The following is a 22,181-nucleotide window of genomic DNA, read 5'->3' on the forward strand; positions in this document are numbered from 1 at the left end:
ACATTGCATTTAACAGTCTCCCGATTCCAAATATTAAACTACCTAAAATGTGTGTCTGTTTGACCTTAAGTGTCCACAGCATTACTAACTGGCTACCCACTGCTGTGTGAAAATGTCATGTTTGAAGCCAAGCACTGCAAAAAAAGAAAAATTGCAACAACAACAAAAAAGCAGCAACCAAACCAATAATCAGTATTAAACACTATAAAATGTTTACAACTTCACAAGCTGGGAATGCCTCAATGCAACAGGTTAAATGACACACTCCAAACTCTGCATCAGCAACACTTGCTTAAGACTGTCAACCTTATCTGGACATTTAAAGTCTCTGGACAGCGTCTGTCGGGGGACACAGTGCAGTGAAATGCCTCCCGTGTGTGTCAGAGTGAGGTATTACATTGTTGTTACTGTAGGATATGACCTGACCAACAGCCTTTTCCCCCCTTTTGCAGAGTAGCTTTTAATATGCAGGCCAACAGAAGAAGTTAGCCTGCCTATCAAAAGAAATGCCACTGAAGCTAAAAACATTAGAAAGAAATGTGGTGCAAGTAAAAACAACACGAGAATATCTTGCGATTCTAAAATGGCATTTTAGCCTCTGCACTGCAAAATACAAGTCCCTGGAATAACAGCACTTTAGATAACATCAGCTTTAGTAAGGCGAGGCCACTATTAAGTATATAATGAAGACCCAGTGTGAAGCTGCAGCACAGTTTTTGTAAGGGACTGTCAAAGTTGCTCCTTATTTTCAAAAAGACTGAGCAACGTGTCTGAGGTTTCCATCTGAATAAGAAGTTCTCATATGCGAGCCTTTGCGAGGGGTGGGTGGTAGGGAGAATTTTATATCCCCAAAAAGAACAAAGAAGTAGTTAGTACTCCTTGAGAGGCCACTCGGAGGGAATATGGCGGTCTGAGTTGTGCACAAGGAACTTTTACGCACGGCCAAAGTTTTTTGCAGAGTAAGAGGGAACAAAGAAAAGAGAGCAAGGGGAGGGAAACACATCCGCAGAGACACTTACTGTTCTTGCACTGGGAGACAGCGAACCATTAGAAAGGTATGGATTGGTGAGGTCTGGGATCATGAGAAACGGGTAGCCAGGATAGTGTGGACTCTTAAAAAAGCCACCATCTTGCTGTCTTCTCAGTGCTGCAGGGATAAAGAAAATGGTTAAGCAAGACACAACAATTACCAGTTGCACTATGCAAAAGACCCAGAGTTCCTTTTTATTATTATCATCATTATTATTATTACTGTTATCATTACCTTCGCTGAAGTAGTCTCTTGTTTTCTCATAACTTTCTGAGTCGGGTCTGGTTTGGGGGCGCCTCTCTGCTTGCTACAACGGACATTAGACACAGACGGAGGAGGAGGGGGGAAACTAGTGAAACTTTCAGCGCTATTAAATCCCATTTCTTTTAATGCTGAGCCCCGCGGAGAGCACTTAAAATGTGCTCTGCACTTACCTCCGAGTCTGATGAGCTGCTATTGTTTTCCGACTCGTTCACTAAGGAGGATTTCACATCATCCAAATCCCTTTCCGCTGACACATTTTCGGAGATCTTTTCCTCCTGCTCCCCTTCGTCTTTAAACGATATCATTTCATCGTTGGCCCCCAAATCGTCCCCACCACCTCCGTTTAACTGTGGCATTTTCGCAGACGAGTGGAGAGTATCAAGGAGGACGAAAAACAAACGCAACAATTGACCTTTTCTTCTTTTTTTTTTCTTTCTTTATCTGATCAGCGTAGTCCAAGCGAACCACTGGAGCAGTAAACTACAAGAAAATGTTCATATTTTAAAACTCCTTTTTCATCCTCTGAACTTGATCCCGTGCGCCATGTCGAGCCTTGAGTTAATAATCCACAATTAAAAGTTTGCAACAGCGACAGAAAAAATCGATGAAAGCTTGGCGTCGGTGGCCGGATGCGCCGCAAACTTGGCAAAGTTTCGTCTCCTTCGCAGGTTGTGGACAACTTACGGTCCCTGTGTGTCTCTACTTTTTGTGCCGCTGAGGAATGGGACTTTCTTTCCTCCTACAAGAGTCCGGAGACCACATAAACTACAGCACGCGCGACAGCGAGGTTATTCAAGAACGAGCAACACGTCCGATTTCATCTCCTAATATCCATGCGTAAGAGAACTGCTCAAGTTTTTTTTTAAAAAGAAGAAAAAAATGAGGAAAGAAAAGGGGAAAAAAACAACAACGACACGGGCTGCAGTTTTCTCCACTTCGGACTCGCTTGCTTTCCCCGAGAACCGACAATTTGTTATGTGGGCCCCCAACGTAAACAAAGTTCATAACTAGAAAAAGAGAAATAACAAAAGACGTGCAAAAGTATAAAAAAACAAAAGGTTCAGCTGGACGTGCTCGCCCTTTCCCTCCACATTGCTGCCGGGGAATGCGCTCTGAAAACTACTTGGTTGTTCAAGTGGAAGAAAAGCGCAAGCCCGTCCGTAGAGGAGGAGTTTGCGCTGAAAACCGACACTTCATTCACCGCCGTGTAGGCTACATCAGCTATTCTTAACCCTAAAGCCACCAATGCGCAGTCTCCATACAGACCATGAAGTGATGAGGGGGGGCATTTTAACTGGAGGGCTGCGTGACCACAAATAAATCACCACCCCAATATATTATTATTATTATTATTATTATTATTATTATTATTATTATTATTATTATTATAGACAAATTACGAGGTGGACTCGCTTTGTTTTAAACATGCGAATAAAGCACAAACAGCGCGTCACCCTAATCGCCTTTTAATAGTTTAAGTAAACACCAGCAGCAGTCTATCGTGTGACGCGACCAGATGATATTCCCAGTATTGTTCAGGTAAGCAGCAGAGACCACGCCGCCTCCATCAGGGAAGGAGGAAATAACAGGCCAGCTTTTAGTGACAAACTCGTAATTACACGCTTCTATTTAAATTGCACGTCTGCGCTGCCCTGAAACAATAAAGCGCAATAACACCCGGGATAAAGCACGGCCTATTACGGCACAGCTACCAGGCATGACAGTGAGGCAACAAGGCTCTGAACATCCAGGCCTCCTGTGACATGCCTGGCTCACTTCTCTCTCTCTCTCTCTCTCTCTCTCCCTCTCTCTCTCTCTCTCTCTCTCTCAAGCACATTGCCCCATTGTTGATTTGAGGAACAGGACTGGAGCCTGGTTTTGCAAGCTTTGGAAGAACAAGGGAAGTGGTTACATTTTTTTAAAAGATATGAAGTAACCTCCTCACAAATCTTAAACACGGGGATGAATTTTAAATCCACGACAAATGAAATGAGCTGAGTTTGTTTTGTTTTTCTCGCAAAGTATGGAGAGTTGCTAAAGTTATCCAGAGGTGCAACACACTTAGGAAAGTGGTTTCATTCTTCAGGAGCTTTTTCTTTCTTTATGCCTCACGTTATCTTGGCATTTCTTATTCCAAGTCCAGCGGACCTCAGACTTTTCCTGACTTCTGATGCAATTCGACATTCTTCGCTTGCTTGTGAAAAGCAGTCACTGATGTTGTTGACTGTGTGTCAGCAAGCTGAAGGCTGACTGACAATTCAGCAGTGTTGTCTCCACGGGCCTCATTAGATCCCCAGATTCCTACTGAGTGTTTGTGTATGTGCTTGTCAGTGTGTGTGTGTGTGTGTGTGTGTGTGTGTGTGTGTGTGTGTGTGTATTTGTATTCGGTTAAAAGCAACATATACTGTAGTTGCATACTGCACCTAGTGCACTTGCACACACACACACACACACACACACACACACACACACACACACACACACACACACACACACACACACAGGTGAGTATTTGCCCTCAGGGCTACAGATCCTTGCTTTTTTTTAAAGGGGTGGAAAATGTAGGAGGCTACAGTATGCAGAAAAAAAGTATGAGTGAATTTTCCAAATTGTGCTTCGGTTAGTTGATGATTTTGTTTATCCGAAGTCTGTTTCGCAGCCTTTTAGTCACACCCTTTGTTTCTGGTGTGCATATTTCTATACCCCTTCTCAAAAAAAAAAACCTAAAGTGGAGGAAAAATACAGATTTCTCCCCCTTAAAGATATTACGTGTCAAAGATGCAATAGACTATGCATGTCCCAGCAGGTGTAATTACAATAATTCAACACTTGTGCCCCATAGCCTTATGAATGATTAATAAAGAAATCAAATATTAAAACAAGTCAACACAGAAAAATAATAATGACATGCATAAGCAGTTGCCCAACAGGAGTAGCTCTTAAATAATGACAACCTTACACACACACACACACACACACACACACACACACACACACACACACACACACACACACAGACACACACAATAGTTGAAGCAAGCATGATAATAAAGCACACTCGGTCAAACTGTGGACAGCATCGAGTATATTTGCAAGATGATAAACGTCAGCTATCTTTAATATGTTTTGTGATAGTGCCAAGGCCTTCATGCTGATTTGTTCACCACTATCTCTCTTTTTGTTCTTTTCCTTTTTGCGAAATTCTAACAATCCAGCTTTGATAAAAATTAATTTCTTCACACCCTCAGCACCTGAAAGCAGATTTAATCTCTCTGACTTTAACCTACGGATCCCCGTTTCTCCGTACGACTGCCTCGTTGGAGCGGGATCGGTTTTAACTGAGAGCTGATGAGGGGTCAGGAGAGATGCGAACAGCCACAATCTTAGCCCGGGGGCAGATCAACTGGTGGCCAGAAAATTTATTCAGAGGGTGCTGTCCCTGCATCTGCCTTACTTTGAAGTTGCTCTCTCGACTCTGGCATGTCGTACGTGACTGCGTGTTCATTTTTTTTAACCCCCCCTCCCCACTCTCACTAAAGAGAGTGTGAAAAAGCCGAGAGGGAGCAGTAGTGTACACATGTATGCGCTTCTGTCAGAGTAGGCTTATACTTGTGGTAGTTCGTGTGCGTGTGTGTGTGTATTTGACAGACATGAGAGTGGAGAGAGGAAAGCAGGGGAGGCGGGAGAGAGATGGAGAGATGCTGTGTGCCAATCCATACTCGCGCTGGAGAATTCAAGGTCATTCTTTCATGTTTTGCCAACCATCGGTCAATCAGTTCCCAATCAAAGTGGTGCTTAATTCAGCAGTAATTCCCATCTCCTTATTACGTTTTTGTTTCACCACCACCACCGCACCCCCCTCACTGTTTCAGAGGTGCTAAAGCATTTCCCCTGTCTTCTATCTGATCTGCTGCAGTGTGTCCAACATGCCCTGCCAGGCCAAACCCGCGCTGTCAAGTTCTTTAATAATACCAGTTAAAGTGTGTGGAGGACATGTCAGATCACACAATGTGCTACCAGTGCTTCTATCTATCTCACTTCAGGAGATTTAGGGCTCATTTGATTGTCTCTGAAGCGTACCCAAGTCATGTTCTTCCATTAATCAGTTCAACCCTCCCCAATGTCTCCATCCATGTCTGTGTGTGTGTCTCTTACAGATTGAAACTGGAGCACAGAAAACTGTCCAACAGGAATCTGGAACAGTTATAATAGATGTGATGTTGTATCTTAATATTTGTGATTCCGAAATCCAAAGAAGATGCTTTGTTTACGCTGCGTAAAAACATGCCGCTGCCCATCTGCTGCCGAGCATTTTCACCCACGAAGAGAAAGCTTACAAATCACTCAGCGAGTGTCACTCACTCGAACCGCAGTGTGCAAAAATTAAGCATGCACCAACAGTTGCACATTGCAGAAGGATCAACAGACTTAAAAAAAACAAAAAAAAAACACTAAGCACTTCAGGATTTTTTTCTCCTTTTTTTCAAAGGGCAGGATCCAAAAGCAGATGAACTTGCACAACTCTTTTGCATCACCACTATGCTATATTAGCTCACCTCCTCAGTCATCACGCTAAGTCTAGATGGGAGTGCCTCGTGCAATCATGGATCTCACAAAAATAACCTCATATCCGTTTTAATCCAGAGAAAGGTCCCCTTTCCAGGCTGGTATGGGCGTATATGGCATTTAAGACTGTGTGAGGATATGATTAGATGACAGTTTTTACTGCCTAAAGGGTGTAACTGAAACACTAAACTGTGCAGAGAGGGGAAAATAAAAGACTGTGTTGCAAAGTTTTATTCCTGCCCTTCTCCTTCTCTCTGGCGCTTTGTTGCATTTTTAGTATCCTTTTCAAGCAGAGTCCTGTTTTCAAGATGAGACAGAGTTTCCTGCCAAAAAAAAAGAAAAAAGAAAAAGCAATCAATCCTACCCTAATGAAACAACTGCTGACTCTGTTCATTTCTATATGATCGAGCTATAAAAGATGACGGCAATGAGGCGCAGGCCAAATTAACATATTTTTCTAGCAAAGATAATAAACGTGCGACTAAATTAACTTTATAATGAGATATTCTCAAGAAGTATAAAAGATGATCAGACTTTAAAAAACATCAAACATGTCCAAGTCCTCCAGCTGAGATTTACATGGTTGCTAAGAAGTGCTCGCTCGCACCTCTTGTCTGAAAATCCATGTTCATGTTTTTCTGTATTGTGGAGGATGCTTTTAAGGAGCATTATTTCTGAGAACTTCAAAGCCTGCCAAAAGCACTCTCCTTTTGGAGTGTGCAGCAGCTTGAAAATGTACTTATATTTTCCAAATGGACAGGAAGAGGCCCTCACTGGTATTGAGGTGATGCTAATGCAGTGTGGCTCTAGTTTTTTTTTTCTTCTTTGCTTTTTTTTTAAGTGTAACACAAAAATATAGCCCCATATTTAAAATAATAATATTGTTTTACACGACTGATTATATATAAATTTTAACAGCTTGAAGACAGATACACATTTATGTATTTTTTGCTTAGTCTACACAAACGCATATCCAACAATGCCTACAGATACACTGTTTACGTGTACAGTCCTACAATCTAGCTACTATAATCTGAGTCAGATTCTTTCCAGATGCTGCATTCAGGTTGCTTGATATTCCCTCCTTTTATTGATTCAGTTAACATTGCTGCATGCAAGGCCGCTGTTTTCTTAGCTTGGGACACACTGCACGGCTCCTCGGGGGGGAATGGGGAATAGTTCCCGTGATGTAAGCCCTGCCTGAGTAAAAGCCTGTTGACTTTATTTAATACATCCGCCAGATTTTTATGAGCATTACGCAAATGAAATGGTCTGCATTATGTGTGAACCATACGTTCCACAGAGGCATGCATGGCAGCAGACAGCTGGAAGTAACTTGAGCCCCTCGGTCACTTATCAGCCTTGGCATCCCTGCCATTTCCCATAGCCATCTTCAAGCCAGAAGAATCCAGCCATTGTTTTCATCTCTGTGGGCCCTGTGTTAACTCAGCAGCCCCTTGCTGATTGTTGCAGAGATATTAAAGAAAATGGTAGATTTGTCTTTGTCCGTATAACCCTGTCTTGTGATACCAAGTCCCCTATGTGTATGTGAGTGCATGAGTGTTTGTGTGCGCTGTGTGTGTGTGTGTGTGTGTGGTGGGGGCTTCTAGTCGATGCAGTTGTAGAGAGTAGCTGCACCTGCCCTGTATGTCAACAACAGGGTCTGAAGGAGACACTCAAGAAGAGAGGTGGCTTTCACACCACCGGCCTTTACTAGAGCTGCTTACTTTCCAAAGACAACAATGACCACGCTGCTGTGCTGCGCAGTGGAGCTTTTAGGCTCTATAGACTTGGCGCCTGCTCTGTGTGGCCTCGAGATTATCTCCCGACTGAGCCCTCAACATACAAGCTTATTGGACTTCCTCATGTCCCCTTGTTTTTGTGGCTCTAGAATTTCCAGGATGCTTTTTTGACTGTCTGTTTTACACATAGAGACAGGATCCCCCGTGGGGGTTGTTAGGAGGTTACACGGGGGTAGTAAAGGGGTCAGGGAGAAACTGTCAGTCTATTTCCTTTCTCTGGCCTTGGGAAACTGCACCACAAGTCTTTTGCATATTTTTAGCGTCCTTGCTGGTTTTTGTCTGCAAGTATCCAGAGGAGAAGATAAGTTATTCCCAGTCCTCGTGAAGTTCTGTTTTTCACATGGATTGCTCATTATTAGTGTATTCTCTATGGCTCCTTTTTTTCAACTACTTATAGGATGACCATATCCAGGACAAGATCAGTCAGAATAATGCACAGGATCTGGAAACCATCATCTGAATCTCTCTTCCACAGTATTCCTGCACAACCCTCTGCTGGATCTTGTAGATGTGAATTTTTGCATTTTACATTAATTAATAAAGTCGCATTCACAAGCCAGAGAAATGCTGTGTCCAACAACAAGTTATGTCACAAATTCGACATAAAAAGAGTTAAATTGTGTTATTTGGGATAAAATGTTCTTGTTTGTGAGCTGCGGGAGGATAGATGCTATCTGTGGAAAGTACGGATATAATTTTCAGGTACTTTAATGCTGTTATGAACACAGAGGGTAAATAGGTGCTATGTTTTGCTATTAGTAAATGCAGCAGATGCTCTAGCAGTGTACTGTTTAAGGGGAAATGAGTCATGTTTATTAGATGCATCCGAACTCTGAAATAGGACTATTTAAAAAAAAAAAAAAGCTTGAGAGGGAGAAATTGCACAAAGTGGGCTGGGTAAGTAAAGAGCACCACCCCATATCTTTTTGGGCAAAACTTGCTCTGACGTCAAGGTGGGTATTGAGCGATCACGTACACCTGAGAGAGCAAGCTTCTATAAAACCTGCTGGACAGTCATGCTTGGCAGATTCAGGCAGCATTTACAAAGAATCACAGACACGTCTTACCTGCTACACCACATTTCTTCCTGAGTTATCTCCTGATGCATCTGCGCCGCTATCTTTCTGCATTATGAACGGTGAGGCGCTCATCTGCAGCTGTTAAAATAGCTGCTGTACGTTCGCTGAGTCCTTCCAGAATAGACCACTGTAAGAGTTAATATCATATTTACATAAAGTCAAGGTTATTGTCATTCTTTGTGTCTGGCGACAGTGACTATTTGTGTTCTTTGCTTCTTGCGCTTTTTACATAATACAGTTAAGTGTGGCTGGTGCAGTGTGTCTTCTGAAATAGACTGTGGTCAGAAAAGAGGGTTTAGCAGCACAGCGAAAGCCTACTGTAAAAAAAAAAGTCCTCAGAGTGAACAAAACCACCTTGAAGTTATTACCTGTAAACAGAGAGCAACTTTAACCATATTAAAATTATCTCAACCAGACTGCTGCTCTTGTTTCGTTCTAATTCCACCATACAATTATCACTCAGTGAATGGAAAGGTACGTGGCAATAAAAATAAGTCATTTCTGTTTTGCTTTGGCCCACCTCTCTGTAATGCTTAACTCTGCAGCTGCACTGTGAGCTGTGGAAAACAAACAGTGCAGTGCAGCTGGGCTTCTCAAGACAGCAAAAGGGGAATTTTAATCCCTTTTTTTTTTCTTTGGCACCAGTCTGATTTATTTGGTCATAAAGAAAGGAAAAGCACCCCACCATCTGAGAAGGATTGGGAGGTGAGAACGCAAATTATGCCAGAACCCCAGTTGCAGACTGAGAAGAACAACAGACCAGGAAATGAATCCCCAACAGGTCAAAGAGCTCAAAAAACACAGAAGAGGTCATTTAACTATAGTGACATGTTACTGGGATGCTGGGACAGCGCAAATCAGTTTATCATATGCCCCCTAGCAACCAAATATGCTACAATGCGGGTTTTTTGCAGCGACACTATCTCTGAGATACAAAAGAACTACAAGGAAAGGCTAACCTACACGTGTCTCTCATCCAGTCCCGCAGTCTGCTCTGAAAACAAACTATCCGGAGAGCCTCAAACCATTTCCAGCTGTCACGTCCCAGCTCCAGTATAAGGCCTAACTTGATATGACAGGGCAAGGCGAGGTAAGGGTCAGGCTTCGGGCTTGGACGAAGATTCAAAACATGTAACTCAAACTATGAGCATTATATTCATAATTGCCCGTGGTTGAAAAATGAAGATGCTTGTTGTCTCTCATGTTACCTTTAGCACCTTCTCATCTTACATCACACAGCGCGAGCCTTCCCACAAACAATAACACGGCAAGGAAGAACGTATAGAACAAATTTGTAATATTATATGATAATACACCAGAGCTAGCTCCTTTTAAGTATGCTACACTGACACACACAAACACGCACTGCTGATGAACGTTTTAGGGGCAACGGAAACTTACACCATGACTCCTTTTTTTAATACTAAGCTGCTACACAGTATATAATTGCCTGTAATTTAATCATGTAACTATAAAGACCTACTTCTACAATGCATGGGTTAGGATGTAACAATAATGTAATATTGCTACATTCTCTCACAAGCCTCTTTATTAGACTCAACAAGTTGCTGGAACGTTCTTGAGAGATTTTGGTTCATATTGACATGATGACATCATACAGTTGCTGCAGATTTGTTGGCTGCACAGCCCTGATAATAAATAATAATAACTGAGATTTGAATAGCACCTTTCAAGGAACCCAAGGATGCTTTACAAAAGCTTAAATAAAGCCACGATGTGAACCTCCTGCTCCACTATCAGATTGTGATCTGATGACTGTAGAGGCCATTTGAGTTCAGTGAACTCATTTTCATGTTCAGGAAACCAATTTGAGATGATCTGAGCTTTGTGACACTGTGCACCCTACTGGAAGCAGCCATCAGGTGATGGGTACACCAAGGACATGGTCAGCATCAGTACTAAGCTGAGCTGTGGTGGCATTTGAACATTGCTCAGTTAATATTAATGTGCCCATATCTGGGTAACTGAAGCATGCCAAGAAAATAATCCTTGCACGATTACACCAGCAGCAGTCTGAACCGTTGATACAAGGCAGGATGGATCCACGCTTTCGTTTTCTTTGTGCAAAATTCTGGCCCTACCATCCAAACATTACAGCACGTCACGGTGTCAGTATGTCAGAGACTGAAATAACACAAATAGGAAAAAGTAATAAATACAGTACAACAAATTTAAAAGAAAAAAAAAGCTTTGCAACAATCATCTGGAATAAAGCTCAAAATTCTGGTTTGCTCAGCTTCATAAAGAAGATAAATGTCCAGAGAATAGCATGTCTAATCAATCGACTCCACCAGTGCACTGAGGCACAGGACAGGCCCCAGAAATTCTTTGGTTAATGTGCAATAAAAGACTACTGCTCAAAACATTTTAAAACTAAACTTCACAGACGACATTACAGCAACGCTGCTGCATAAATGGAGGAACTCAAACGGACACAAACCTCAGCCTCCGCTATCGCTCAGTACCGAGTGTCAAGAGACATATAAGATGTTTCCTCACGGGCATCGTATTGTCAAAAACTGTCTCCTTTTCTGAGCTGACGTGTTTAATTGAGCAGCAAAAAACCTGCATCTGACATGAAGTTCTGCTTAAAAGGTTAATGCAATCAGGGGGCACGCATCTGCCCCATGTCACAGCCATTGTTTAAGATCCATCTGAGGTTAACGTATGTAAAGGAATGAAAACAGTACAACAATCCCTGTCTGGACTCTTTTTCTTCCTTGATACGACTATCCTGCGTTCGCTGCTAAGATTCGATTTCCAGGTTTTGCACGAGAAGGTGTGTTGACTGTCCATTGAAGATATGCGAAGAATGCACATGAGAAACAGAAAACAGAGAGCGCTGCGCTCAAACTAATCAGGATGTTCAATATGAAATAGTGAGTTGGAGCATTGTCCTGATTTCATTTCCTGAAACTCTTGATAATGACTCAGAATTGACAAGAGAGGGGAGGGAGGCAAAAGAGAGGCGATTTTGACATTTTTTTTTGTTTTAAGAAGTGTGTGTGCGTGTGTGTGTGTGTGTGTGTGCGTTTGTGCTGGCGCCTCACTATCCAACCTCTTACCTCCCTTTTGGGGCCTTTAGGAGCATCCTGTGACCTCTGACCTTGCAGACAATAGAGGCCGGGACGTTTCCCAGTGAGCGCCGATGGAGCCAACAACAGGAACATGAGGGGTGCTCCTGGGAAACAAACTGTTTATTGTGCAGCAGGATGGACAGCCCCCCATGTCCCAGTCACTTACTTTCACACACAATCAGCGGCACTCACTACGCACCTCTGCACAGTAAAATCCTGTCAAACAACAGGTGGCTGCTTTAAAGGCCGATGTACGCACCAGCAGCAATGCTCAAACGTCCCGTATCTTCCGAGGAAAGGGGTGTGTGTGTGTGTGTGTGTGTGTGTGTGTGTGTGTGTGTGTGTGTGCTTGGCAGTGACAAAAGCCCAGAGATAAGAACACGTCCCTTTCACCTAAGTCACAAAATATTAGCATGTGTTGCAACTCCATATATACTCTTTTCTTCTTTTATCATTCAGTTGTTACACAAATATGCAATCTGTGTCCCTGTGTGCAGCCTACAAAAAACGTGTTTCAGCTGCTTTTTTTTAAATTCTGTACTGGTTTGGACTACAGATGATAAGTTTATATTTAGTGAGACTTTCTATTTGATAACAGTACCAGGCCATTTGTTGGTGCTGCCACTGCCTGTCTGTTTCAGAGGAAATCCCTCCTTTGTCTCTCAAGGAAGCTCAACAAACTGGGAAAACCTGAATTTGTCATCAGAACTCAAACAGCTGGAACGCATTTGATTAGGGAGAGTCACCACTGAATGCAATAGTCAACACTAAAGATTAGTTATTACCAAGACTCAGGAGACTAGTCATTTCAAGAGCAGCACAGTAAAACGGTTTCCAGAGCTGTCAATCACCTTTCCACAAGTGTGGCGCAACGCAGAGTCACAGAGGCCTCTGGGGATTCTTCTGTAAGTGCTAAACCCCGATGGATTACTGGTTCTTTATGACTACATGTGTGGTTTGGGTCTGTGCTCCACATGATGCACATCTGATAAGGGTGGATCAGACGGGATAGGCGCAGGAGGCCTGGATCTGCTGTCTCCGGAGAGACATTAAATCATGATAATCAGAGATCAATTGAAATAAAGCCATTAAGAATATGAATCCACAAATAAGGATTGTGCAGAGCCTCTTAAAAGGCAAATATGGCTGTTTTAATAGCAACATTGTTTTAATATCAATATTACTGAACCTCCCATACTTGCGAAACATGTGTTAAAGCTTTAAATCTAATACAGTGTTTGTTTCTTAAACAACAGTGTTTCTACTCTTCAATTGTTATTCGGGGGGCTTTTTTTTTTTTAGATTTGCTGGAAATAATATATAGAACAAATTGTACAAAAGACTGTGATTCAGAAAACAGGTCATTAGTTGCCCTGTGACTGTAAACACTGCACGGCCTCTCAAAAACACTAAAATGTTGTAACGTTTTTCTTCTAGGCCCCCTGCTGCTTGTAAAAGTGAAATTCCACAAATGAAACCTGCAGAGCTCTCTATGTCCGCAATTATAGCATTTAATGTCATTTAATAATAACATCCTCGAAGCTATAAAAGTTTACATCATTGCATCATGTAAACTCTGCGAGCCAAAGGAGCACACAGTCATGTACCAGCTTGTTTTTATGTCCAAGGGAGCACAAAAGGGAAAGCTCTTATCATGCCTGTTTACTTATTGATGCGAGCTGTAAAATTCACAGATACCCACAGAAGCAAAAAAAAAAAAAAAGGAAGATTTGAGGAGCAATTTGGAGATTTTTCTAGGTCAAAGGCCAACTTAACACTGACAAGCAAAATCAAATCACAGCTGAGGAAATGAACCATGAAACAGTGATTGCTTCATACATAATGACCCTTTTTCCAGTTTCTTAGCTCAAGAATTATTTGATTGTGCAGAGTGCTGACTTCACTGCAAACATGAGTACTACTTGCACATATTGCCTGAGTATATAATCAAATCTAGACCATTGATACAAGGGGCGAACAAATATCTCTTAGTATGCATGAACAATAGATCTTTGTTCCATAAGAGAGCCCTCAGAAAGCTAACAGGCTGACCTGAAGGTAGAACACCTCTGGGGATTGTGAGCAAAGCTTGTGCTCAGCATTAATTGGTTGCGCTTTTATTGGATAATTTAGACATTAGTAAGACCCATTTAAGTTAATTTTGAAAATGACATGGAATATATGTGCTTTGTCACAGCAGCCATGGGAAAAGGGCCATTGAAAGGAGCATGGGCACAGACGCAGCTTTTGCATGATTGCTAAAATAAGTGGAATGCTTTCTGTTATATAATTGAACTTCGACTAATGATGATTCATGTGACCAAAAAGACAGATCACTGGAGTCTGCTGAGCCCGTGGTTTCAAATAACAGCACTATAGGCTATATCCCACATGAGACAGGTCAGCTAAGCTCCTACCCCCACCCATATCATCCCAGTTCTGACACATTCACACTTTGAGTCATACATCACTGGAACTTGGGGCACCGGTCATGTAACTAAAAACTCAACCTCTGGGTATAGGTGGGAAATTCCCCATACAGGTCAATGATCTGTTACCTTATTGAAACAGAGACATTTTACTTATTGCCTTCATCCCCTAAGCATCCCCTCCACCCCCTTTAATTGCACTTATCCCTATGTCAACTACAAAATCCCTATAGATTTGAAGGACACAGTAGCAAACAAATCATTGTGATTTGAGATTTCACAGGAAACTGTACAGCAAGGCGAGCTCTGTGAACTGAGGCCTTAAGCCAACAGTGTAGGCTTGGCTTTGTCTGAAAACCTCATGCTGATAAACAGCCTCTCCAAGAAGACAAACTCAGGCCCCTGCTGCACAAGACTCAAAACTTCAGCTACCTCTGCTGCTTGCTGAATCTGATTACAGGCAAGCCCCGAGGACAGGCAGGTCATTGAGAGCACAGAGATGAGCAAACAATAAGATATTATCTGAAGGAATCTTCAGTTTTCCAAAGGAAAATGGTCCCTCTCAGTGTCACATTGACGATAGGATCCTCAACCTGACACTGAATCAGCCATTTAAGAAGAATGAACACTGCGAGCCATTCATGCATACTCACTAAAATAATGAGAGCTCTTTTTTCACTCTTGTTTAAGACATATAAAGAGAAGCTCATGAGGCTTTGCAAGACAAGGCCATGCAGAAACTGGAGCATGCAGCTGACTCAAATGAATATGACTTTACAGTGATTGGGTATTGAATGAACAATTCTTTAGTCTTTTTCTCTATTCTTTATGTGCGTGTAAATAATAGACGTGTTTGACCTCATTGTACTTTACTCATCGATTGTTATGCACTTGAAATAAATAATTTGAAACAACATTGTAAAATACAATCCTTTGATTCTGGGAAGTGCAGTGTTTGGTTAGAAAAATTGTGCTTTAAACCCCGAAAAACTATTTAAAGTAAAAGTTGAACAGCATAATCTATTCTGACCATGTGGTTTCCTTGTGCATTAGCTGTTTTCAAACAGTGACATCTTGTGGACACCTCTGCTCAATTATTGTTGAAGCCTTTGTGTGTAATAATGCTTGAAGACATGTCGCTTGCCACTGTCTGTCTATTTAAACTTGAAGGATGCGCATTGAGGGATCACGCTTCATTTTGTCTGGGTGCTTTTAAAACAAACAAGCAAGCAAAAATCATGAAATCATTAAAATATGAATACATTTTTTAAACAAAAAAGTAAATACGTTAATTTAATAGTTTTTGTTTTTAAACAAATCGAAATCAGATTTCTTTCTCTAGTTTTCTTTTTTATTTATACAGATTTTTTACTTTTATCGTGACTCGAAACTGGTTAAATTACAGTTTGAACTACAACAATGGAAGTTGTAGGTCGGTCAATTCGTGAATTTTAAGTAAAGTCTCGCGATATTTAAACTGGCTGCCAGGCACCCAAAGAAGAGCAGTAATGAGAAGGAGACAGCAGCAAAATAGCTCAGTTGTTCCTAAGAAAGATCAACATATAACTCATTGTTGGTCACATTGCTTATACTAGAAACCAAACGTTCAGACTTAGACGGCATTTGTCGTTTATACGCACACTGAGATTTGAAAGTACGCGGCCTCAGAAGCCAAATTTTATGTGTGAAGTGCTAACTGTTAGCTGACAGGCTACCTAGCATAGCCATTGAAGCAATGGCGTTGAAAAGAATTCAGAAGGTGAGTGTATATTTGCTTACAAGTGCTAGCCATATCTTCAATATATACATTTTTTAAGCTTGAGTCCCCTCTGTAACGATGTTGCCTGTGTCTAAACTTTTCTTTGGGTCGAATTAGCAGTGCTAGCTTGATTTTTCTGCTCCTGTTTAAAATAATTTATAGACAAAGAATGGCTAACCCACCGGTGGCCCCATTGGTGCACTGCTACAGTAACGGTCGCAGTTAACAAACACGCTGTTTATTTTAAATGTTTCTTTGTGTGAAATTATGCCTTTTTCTCCTGAAAGGTTACTAAGCACTCTTGTTAGTGTTTCTAGTTGTGTTTCACAGTGCAACGTAAAGCTCGGCTTTGACATTATTGAGTGTGTGCTCTTTGTTTTTATTATTGTTGGGTATGTAGATGACCTGTTGATAAATCAGTGGGCGGACAGTTGTCTTTATCGTTGTATCAGTAACTGTCGCTGATGATGTTGCTGAATGACAGCTGCTTGTTGGTTGCCAAAATTGAACCCTAGTGTCAGTGTTGCCATATATGGAATGGCAAATGGGGCACTGGAGCAGGGCACTGTGTATATTTATATAACAGAATAGATAGGCTTTCATTCAAGAGATGTTTAATAACGGGCCTTATTTCTGTTTGAATATCTGCTGAATATCTTTCTGTGTTCAACCAAGCTTTGATTTGAGTTAATTACATATCACAGCATGCCTCTTGGGGGGGAGGAGAATTAGATTTTAATTTAAAATAAATGTTTTTAATCCGTGGGTATGTAGTTCATCAAACTACTGATGAGGCTTCAGTTTTGGCCTATTTTCTCCTGCTACAGATGTGTTATTTCTATATAAAACAGCCTGTCAGATGGAACATATGGGTGGGACAAAATATTTATGACATATATATTGCAGTGCAGCATCTTGTGTTATAATATTGTTCCTTTTAGAGTGCAGGCACTCTAAAAGCGTTCCCACACCAGTTTCACTTACCAGCGTTAGTGGCTCATAAGACCTCCAGGTTATGCTTAACGATTGAATTCATCTCTTATTTATGTACACAGAGACTGCAGTGTTTTGTAGACTGTTGTGTAGTCTATCAAGAACTGTTGATGGTGCCAGTATGCTGGTACATGGATTGTGATAGCATCACATCAAGAGTTAATTTGTGTTTTCTTTGAACTTCAAACGTTCTGATTCACTTTGTAATTACCCTGACTTTTAGGAACTGTCGGACCTGCAGAGGGATCCTCCTGCCCAGTGCTCTGCTGGACCAGTTGGAGAGGATTGTAAGTAGTTTAACAGTTGTTGAGTAATCTTTGAAGATTTATGTGTGATTTACATAATTTTGTTTTTCCTCCTCTCAGTGTTTCATTGGCAGGCAACAATAATGGGTCCAGTAAGTGAAACACTTATCACACCCAATACAGTTAAAGTGCGCTTATAAATGAAAATCATGACCCCTTACTTTATTTCTCTTCCTATTTAAACAGAGTGACAGTCCATATCAGAGTGGAGTGTTCTTCCTCACCATTCACTTCCCAACGGATTACCCCTTTAAACCACCAAAAGTGAGTAAAACAGTGAGGCACAATGCTTCTTATTTTTTAAATTTATTCTGTCATATAATTGGCCTTACATCATTTTTTTTCTATGTTTTGGAACAGGTTGCATTCACAACAAAAATTTACCACCCAAATATCAACAGCAATGGAAGTATTTGTCTGGACATTCTGAGGTCACAGTGGTCACCTGCACTTACAGTTTCGAAAGGTAAAAAAATAAATTAAAATGTGTGGTGTGGGTGTACATATACCCAGTACATGAGCCAAAAAGTGTTTGGGGAAAAAAAGATTTAGCCAACAGATTTATGATAAACAGATTGTTGCCTGCTTGTTGAGAGAATTGAAATGATGCCAAAGCCATAACATAAAATTACACTCTACGTAAAATTATACCTTCCGTTTCTTTGGATTGTACTGTAGATGGGTCCAATTCATCTGCTAATTTTGGGCTAGTGCGTCGATGTAGTGATTGATTAACAAATTATTATTGAACTTATTTGTAATGGCACATATGAAATGATTGGAGTGCTTCTAGATGTGATTTTGATTATTTAAGAAGTTAAAATGACATCTTGCTGTGCTGATGGTAGGAGTAGAACACAGTTATGTCTATAATAAATCCCCTCTCAAAGATTTTTAACTTTGATTCTTTCTTCCACAGTATTATTGTCCATCTGCTCTCTTCTGTGCGATCCAAACCCAGATGATCCGCTGGTACCAGAGATCGCCCACACGTACAAGGCTGACAGGGAAAAGTAAGTGTAAAACATGACTGCTTTTGCCACAGTTGAGCTCACAGCCAGGTACACTCATGCTGCAAGATTAACTTCTGAGTTTGAGGTTAAGTTAAACTTTTCACATTGCATGTGTTTTACAGGTACAACAAACTAGCAAGAGAATGGACACAGAAGTATGCAATGTGAGAACACCAAGGAGATCAGAACGAGATCAGAACTACAAGAACAAAAGAAACACAGATGATTTGTAACTTGAAGTAAATGAGCATCAAAGTAGTTGGGGGACTTTGGGGGAGGGGGGTAAACTAAACAACAGCCCACTTTTTGGAGAAGGAAGCGGTACTATGAGGTACAGTGCCACTTGGCTTTGTGTGTGTTGAGCTGATACAGTGTGCTCTGCTTCATGACTTGTATGGATCTGCTGAGCAGGACCTAATGGACTCCTTAAAGCACTCCCACATGGAATACCAGAAAACTCTTTACAATCCCTACCACCGTACTCAGACTTTAAACTGTTACTCTTGCTATTGTGATGATCATTATAATTGTTGCTTTCTATAAGCATCATTTTTACCATCATTGAGTCATATCGTCGTGCTACTCAGAAACAAAATGTTTGATTTAGGAGATTATTTCTCCCTTCATTTCAGAGGTACTATCTGCACCCCACTGGATGTCTTGTTACTGTATTTCATGTTTTCTGGTGGCCTTTCTGTGTTATGTTGATGTGCAATTTAGACAGAATGTTTCCTGTTGAACACAAAAGTGTGCAGTGCCATTACCAGCAGCTGATCTGTTGGCACGTAACTGTCTCTGCCCTGAAACAATGTGAAAGGTGTTAAGAAGGATTTGTCTCCATCATCCACTGCAATTGGAGTTGTAACAGTATTGAGTTGTTTTGAAAACACTGGGGAGCTGCTGTTTATAAGTTAGCGGGTAGGTTAACGTCCACCTCCATCTTTCTCACACATGCCATCGTTCTTCTGTCTTGAATAATAAATGACGGCTGGTGTCCATAGTGCTCAAAAACTACTGCTGTTTAACATGTTATGCTGTGTAGCTATGAATGTGGCTACTCTTTGTCGTGCAGTCATAGCTGTGCGCCACTTCCTCAGTACAGTTACTCAGGTATCTTTAAGAAGATCATCAGCCTTTTACATGCGGTGACCCATGGTGAGAAAAATGATCAGGGTTAACACAGTCCGACTTCTAAAAATAGCACTTGCCTAATTTTGCGGTTCTGTTCAAATAACGACCCATCACTGACTGCAACTTACTGCAGTGTGATCAAAGACATACCACAATGGGTCTGTGCTGCACAGAAATATATGCTGTCCGAAACATACTGTTACTCTCATTATTTCTCTCCACTTATTTCAGTGTTTTTAAAGCGACTTGTTGTGTGGTTGTGAACAGCTTGCAAATGATGCTGTTTTTGAACAGACTTGATGTTTTGCAGCTCTCTGTCACTTACAGTCATAACATTACAGTTTGGTATGCTTTAAATATCAGGATTTATGTTCATTTTCATCATTGTTCTGCTTTTTTTTTTTTTTTTTTTTCCTCCTCCATTAATAAGCAACACTGACAGTAAACTTTTTCCTTTTTTTTTTTTTTTTTTTTAGGGTATAATGTTTGGCTTTTTTTTTTCTTCTTCTTTTTAAATTGTATCTTTGAAAGTGTGGGGTTTTTTTGTTTTGTTTAGATTTTTTTTTTCTCGTTTGTGTCATGAATATTGAGCACGATTTTGATGTGTCATAATGTAATAGTAAGATAATCCATTGTAACTGTTGGACAAAGTAGTTGGAAAAGTTGTCAAAAATCACAATTCAGTGCGTCGACGCTGCCAGTATAAAGGGAATTATTGGATATTAGGAGCAAGAAATTTCTGCTATTGAGCTATTATTTAATAGATTCATACAGAAAGGTAAATAGCTAAGCATGATTATTTAAGAAGCTTTGATTGTAGAATTAACACCATTGTTTAGATGCTGACTATAGATTTTTAATATTCTACTGTAAAAATAAAAACATGTCAAAACAAGTTGTCCTAAAAGTATACCGTATATACTAAAATGTTTTGAAAATGTACCCACCGAATGCTCCGACACCTCCGCTGTAATACTACAAGTCCAGTCTTTGTGTGCATTGGTGTTTATTCATCTAGCTATTTATTTATTAGAAAGCTGGGTATCTTCCAACTATTCAGCAAGAGCCTCAGTTCATAATATGAGTAATGCTACATTGACTTCCTTTAACCCACGTGTTCATTACGGTTTCATATAGGCAGCTTGGCATGCTTTGCACTCTGGTGATCCTTCTCAGCCATTTTGCAGAATATCAGGGATTTCGTTGAATTTCATCTGCCTAACACCTCTGACTAAAAGTTTAGCCTTAACCCTCCTTAACCCTCATTTTTGTGTATATATATATATATATATATATGGAGAGAGAGAGAATGTGTCATATAAACTGTAAATTTGCTATCAGGGCTGTATTCCCAAAATGGGTGATTCATTATATCAGTAGAACTGGAAGCCTGCATAAAGAGTTCACAATGTTTTGTTTAAAGAAAAAAAAAATCAGCTTAGCTTTTACTGAATGCAGGACCAGCCTTCACGCATCTTAAAATCTGGAATATATGTGTGCTTGAACTGCCATCATGAACAGTCACGTCTTCGCGTAACCTACACAAGATAATTATGACCTTGTTATAACATGAATAAAGTTCATCTTGATTTCTTGTTGTTTGCAGTCATTTCATGGAGAGCCTGACTGATTTCTCAGCGTATCACACAATGTTTCTGTACCCAACATAATCAGAAAAAATATGTTTGGGGTCATTTAGAAATGGTGTCACCTCACAGCTTGTCCAGCAGAGTGCTCTCTGACTCATTTACAATGCTTTTGGCAACCACTGCAGCACCTGTTTGCATTTGTTCCTCATCACGGGGGATTTTAAATTGGGTATTTATGATTTTTTTTTTTTTGAGTTGGCATTGACTTGACATTAAAAGACATTCAATTAACATTTTGCAGACATTTTTTTTAAAAAAATACTTCTTAAAGACAAATGGTAAATGGTTCCTTTATTTTATAATAAAAGTTTAGGTTCATCTCTGGAGAGAGAGAGAGAAATATGTACTATAGTCACAGCAGTGATTCATGTCTCAGTCCTTTAAATGTTGCTATGAAGACATTTTCAGGGTAGAAATAGAGAAATGTGTGATCTGGTTTGTTTTAGGGCCTTAAAGCGGGTTTTATTATACCTAAATTACATACACTGGTGTTTATTTTTACTGTGAGTCCTATTACTGCTAAAATTTATTCACTGTTACGATTCCTTCCACTGTGGTTGGATATTGACTAAAATGTGTCTTACTTTTCTTTTGGAGCTGTCTACTCGGCTCTTTTGTGGATGCCAGAACATCAAGTAACCCTGCCATAGAGTATCACAACCTAGTTTAGGGTGTGGGCACATGCACAGTTCAGTGAATTAACTTTAAGCACATTATCACCATATTACAGCAGCTTTGCCAGGTATTGAGAAGCAGATGCCTGTGTGATATATTTATCAAAATTCCCAGTGTGAATCAAGACAAATGTTCATAATTTTCCTTTACATTTGATCCCTATAGTTGTTTCCTATACTTCCTATATAGACACTTTTGGGGGAAATGTATATCTTAAACGGGAGAGAAACCATATATTTTGCACCATTTTTTTTGTTGGTTTGTTTGTTTTAAAGTTACACAAGTTAAAAAAAAAAATCATGTAATATGCTCTAATAACTGTAGGGTTAAAATTTTGAATTTCTAATTTATTTCAATGAGTTCCCAGTAAAAGGTGAGGCCTTTACTG

General features: G+C 40.5%; 2 protein-coding genes across 3 annotated transcripts in view; one reads left to right on the plus strand and one right to left on the minus strand.

Moving 5' to 3' along the window:
• tcf7l1b (transcription factor 7 like 1b) overlaps positions 1–2,440 on the minus strand; it is a 30,639-nt gene extending 28,199 nt beyond the window's left edge. For both annotated transcript variants that reach the window (XM_026187231.2, XM_026187230.2), the window contains exons 1-3: positions 1,465–2,440; positions 1,265–1,337; positions 1,020–1,147 (exon numbers count right to left, since the gene is read on the minus strand). In XM_026187231.2, the coding sequence (XP_026043016.1) occupies positions 1,020–1,147; positions 1,265–1,337; positions 1,465–1,650 (387 nt within the window). In that variant the 5' untranslated portion in view covers positions 1,651–2,440. The remainder of the gene's footprint in view (positions 1–1,019; positions 1,148–1,264; positions 1,338–1,464) is intronic.
• Positions 2,441–15,747: 13,307 nt separating this feature from the next.
• Positions 15,748–20,364, plus strand: ube2d4 (ubiquitin conjugating enzyme E2 D4). Its single transcript, XM_026188390.2, has 7 exons — positions 15,748–16,027; positions 17,244–17,307; positions 17,386–17,417; positions 17,512–17,589; positions 17,686–17,791; positions 18,245–18,338; positions 18,461–20,364. The coding sequence occupies exons 1-7, from the start codon at positions 16,004–16,006 to the stop codon at positions 18,504–18,506; spliced, it is 444 nt and encodes a 147-aa protein (XP_026044175.1). The 5' UTR covers positions 15,748–16,003; the 3' UTR covers positions 18,507–20,364.
• Positions 20,365–22,181: the final 1,817 nt, after the last annotated feature.

The sequence above is a fragment of the Astatotilapia calliptera genome, chromosome 12 (genome assembly GCF_964374335.1).
Source record: "Astatotilapia calliptera chromosome 12, fAstCal68.1, whole genome shotgun sequence".
NCBI lineage: Eukaryota > Metazoa > Chordata > Actinopteri > Cichliformes > Cichlidae > Astatotilapia > Astatotilapia calliptera.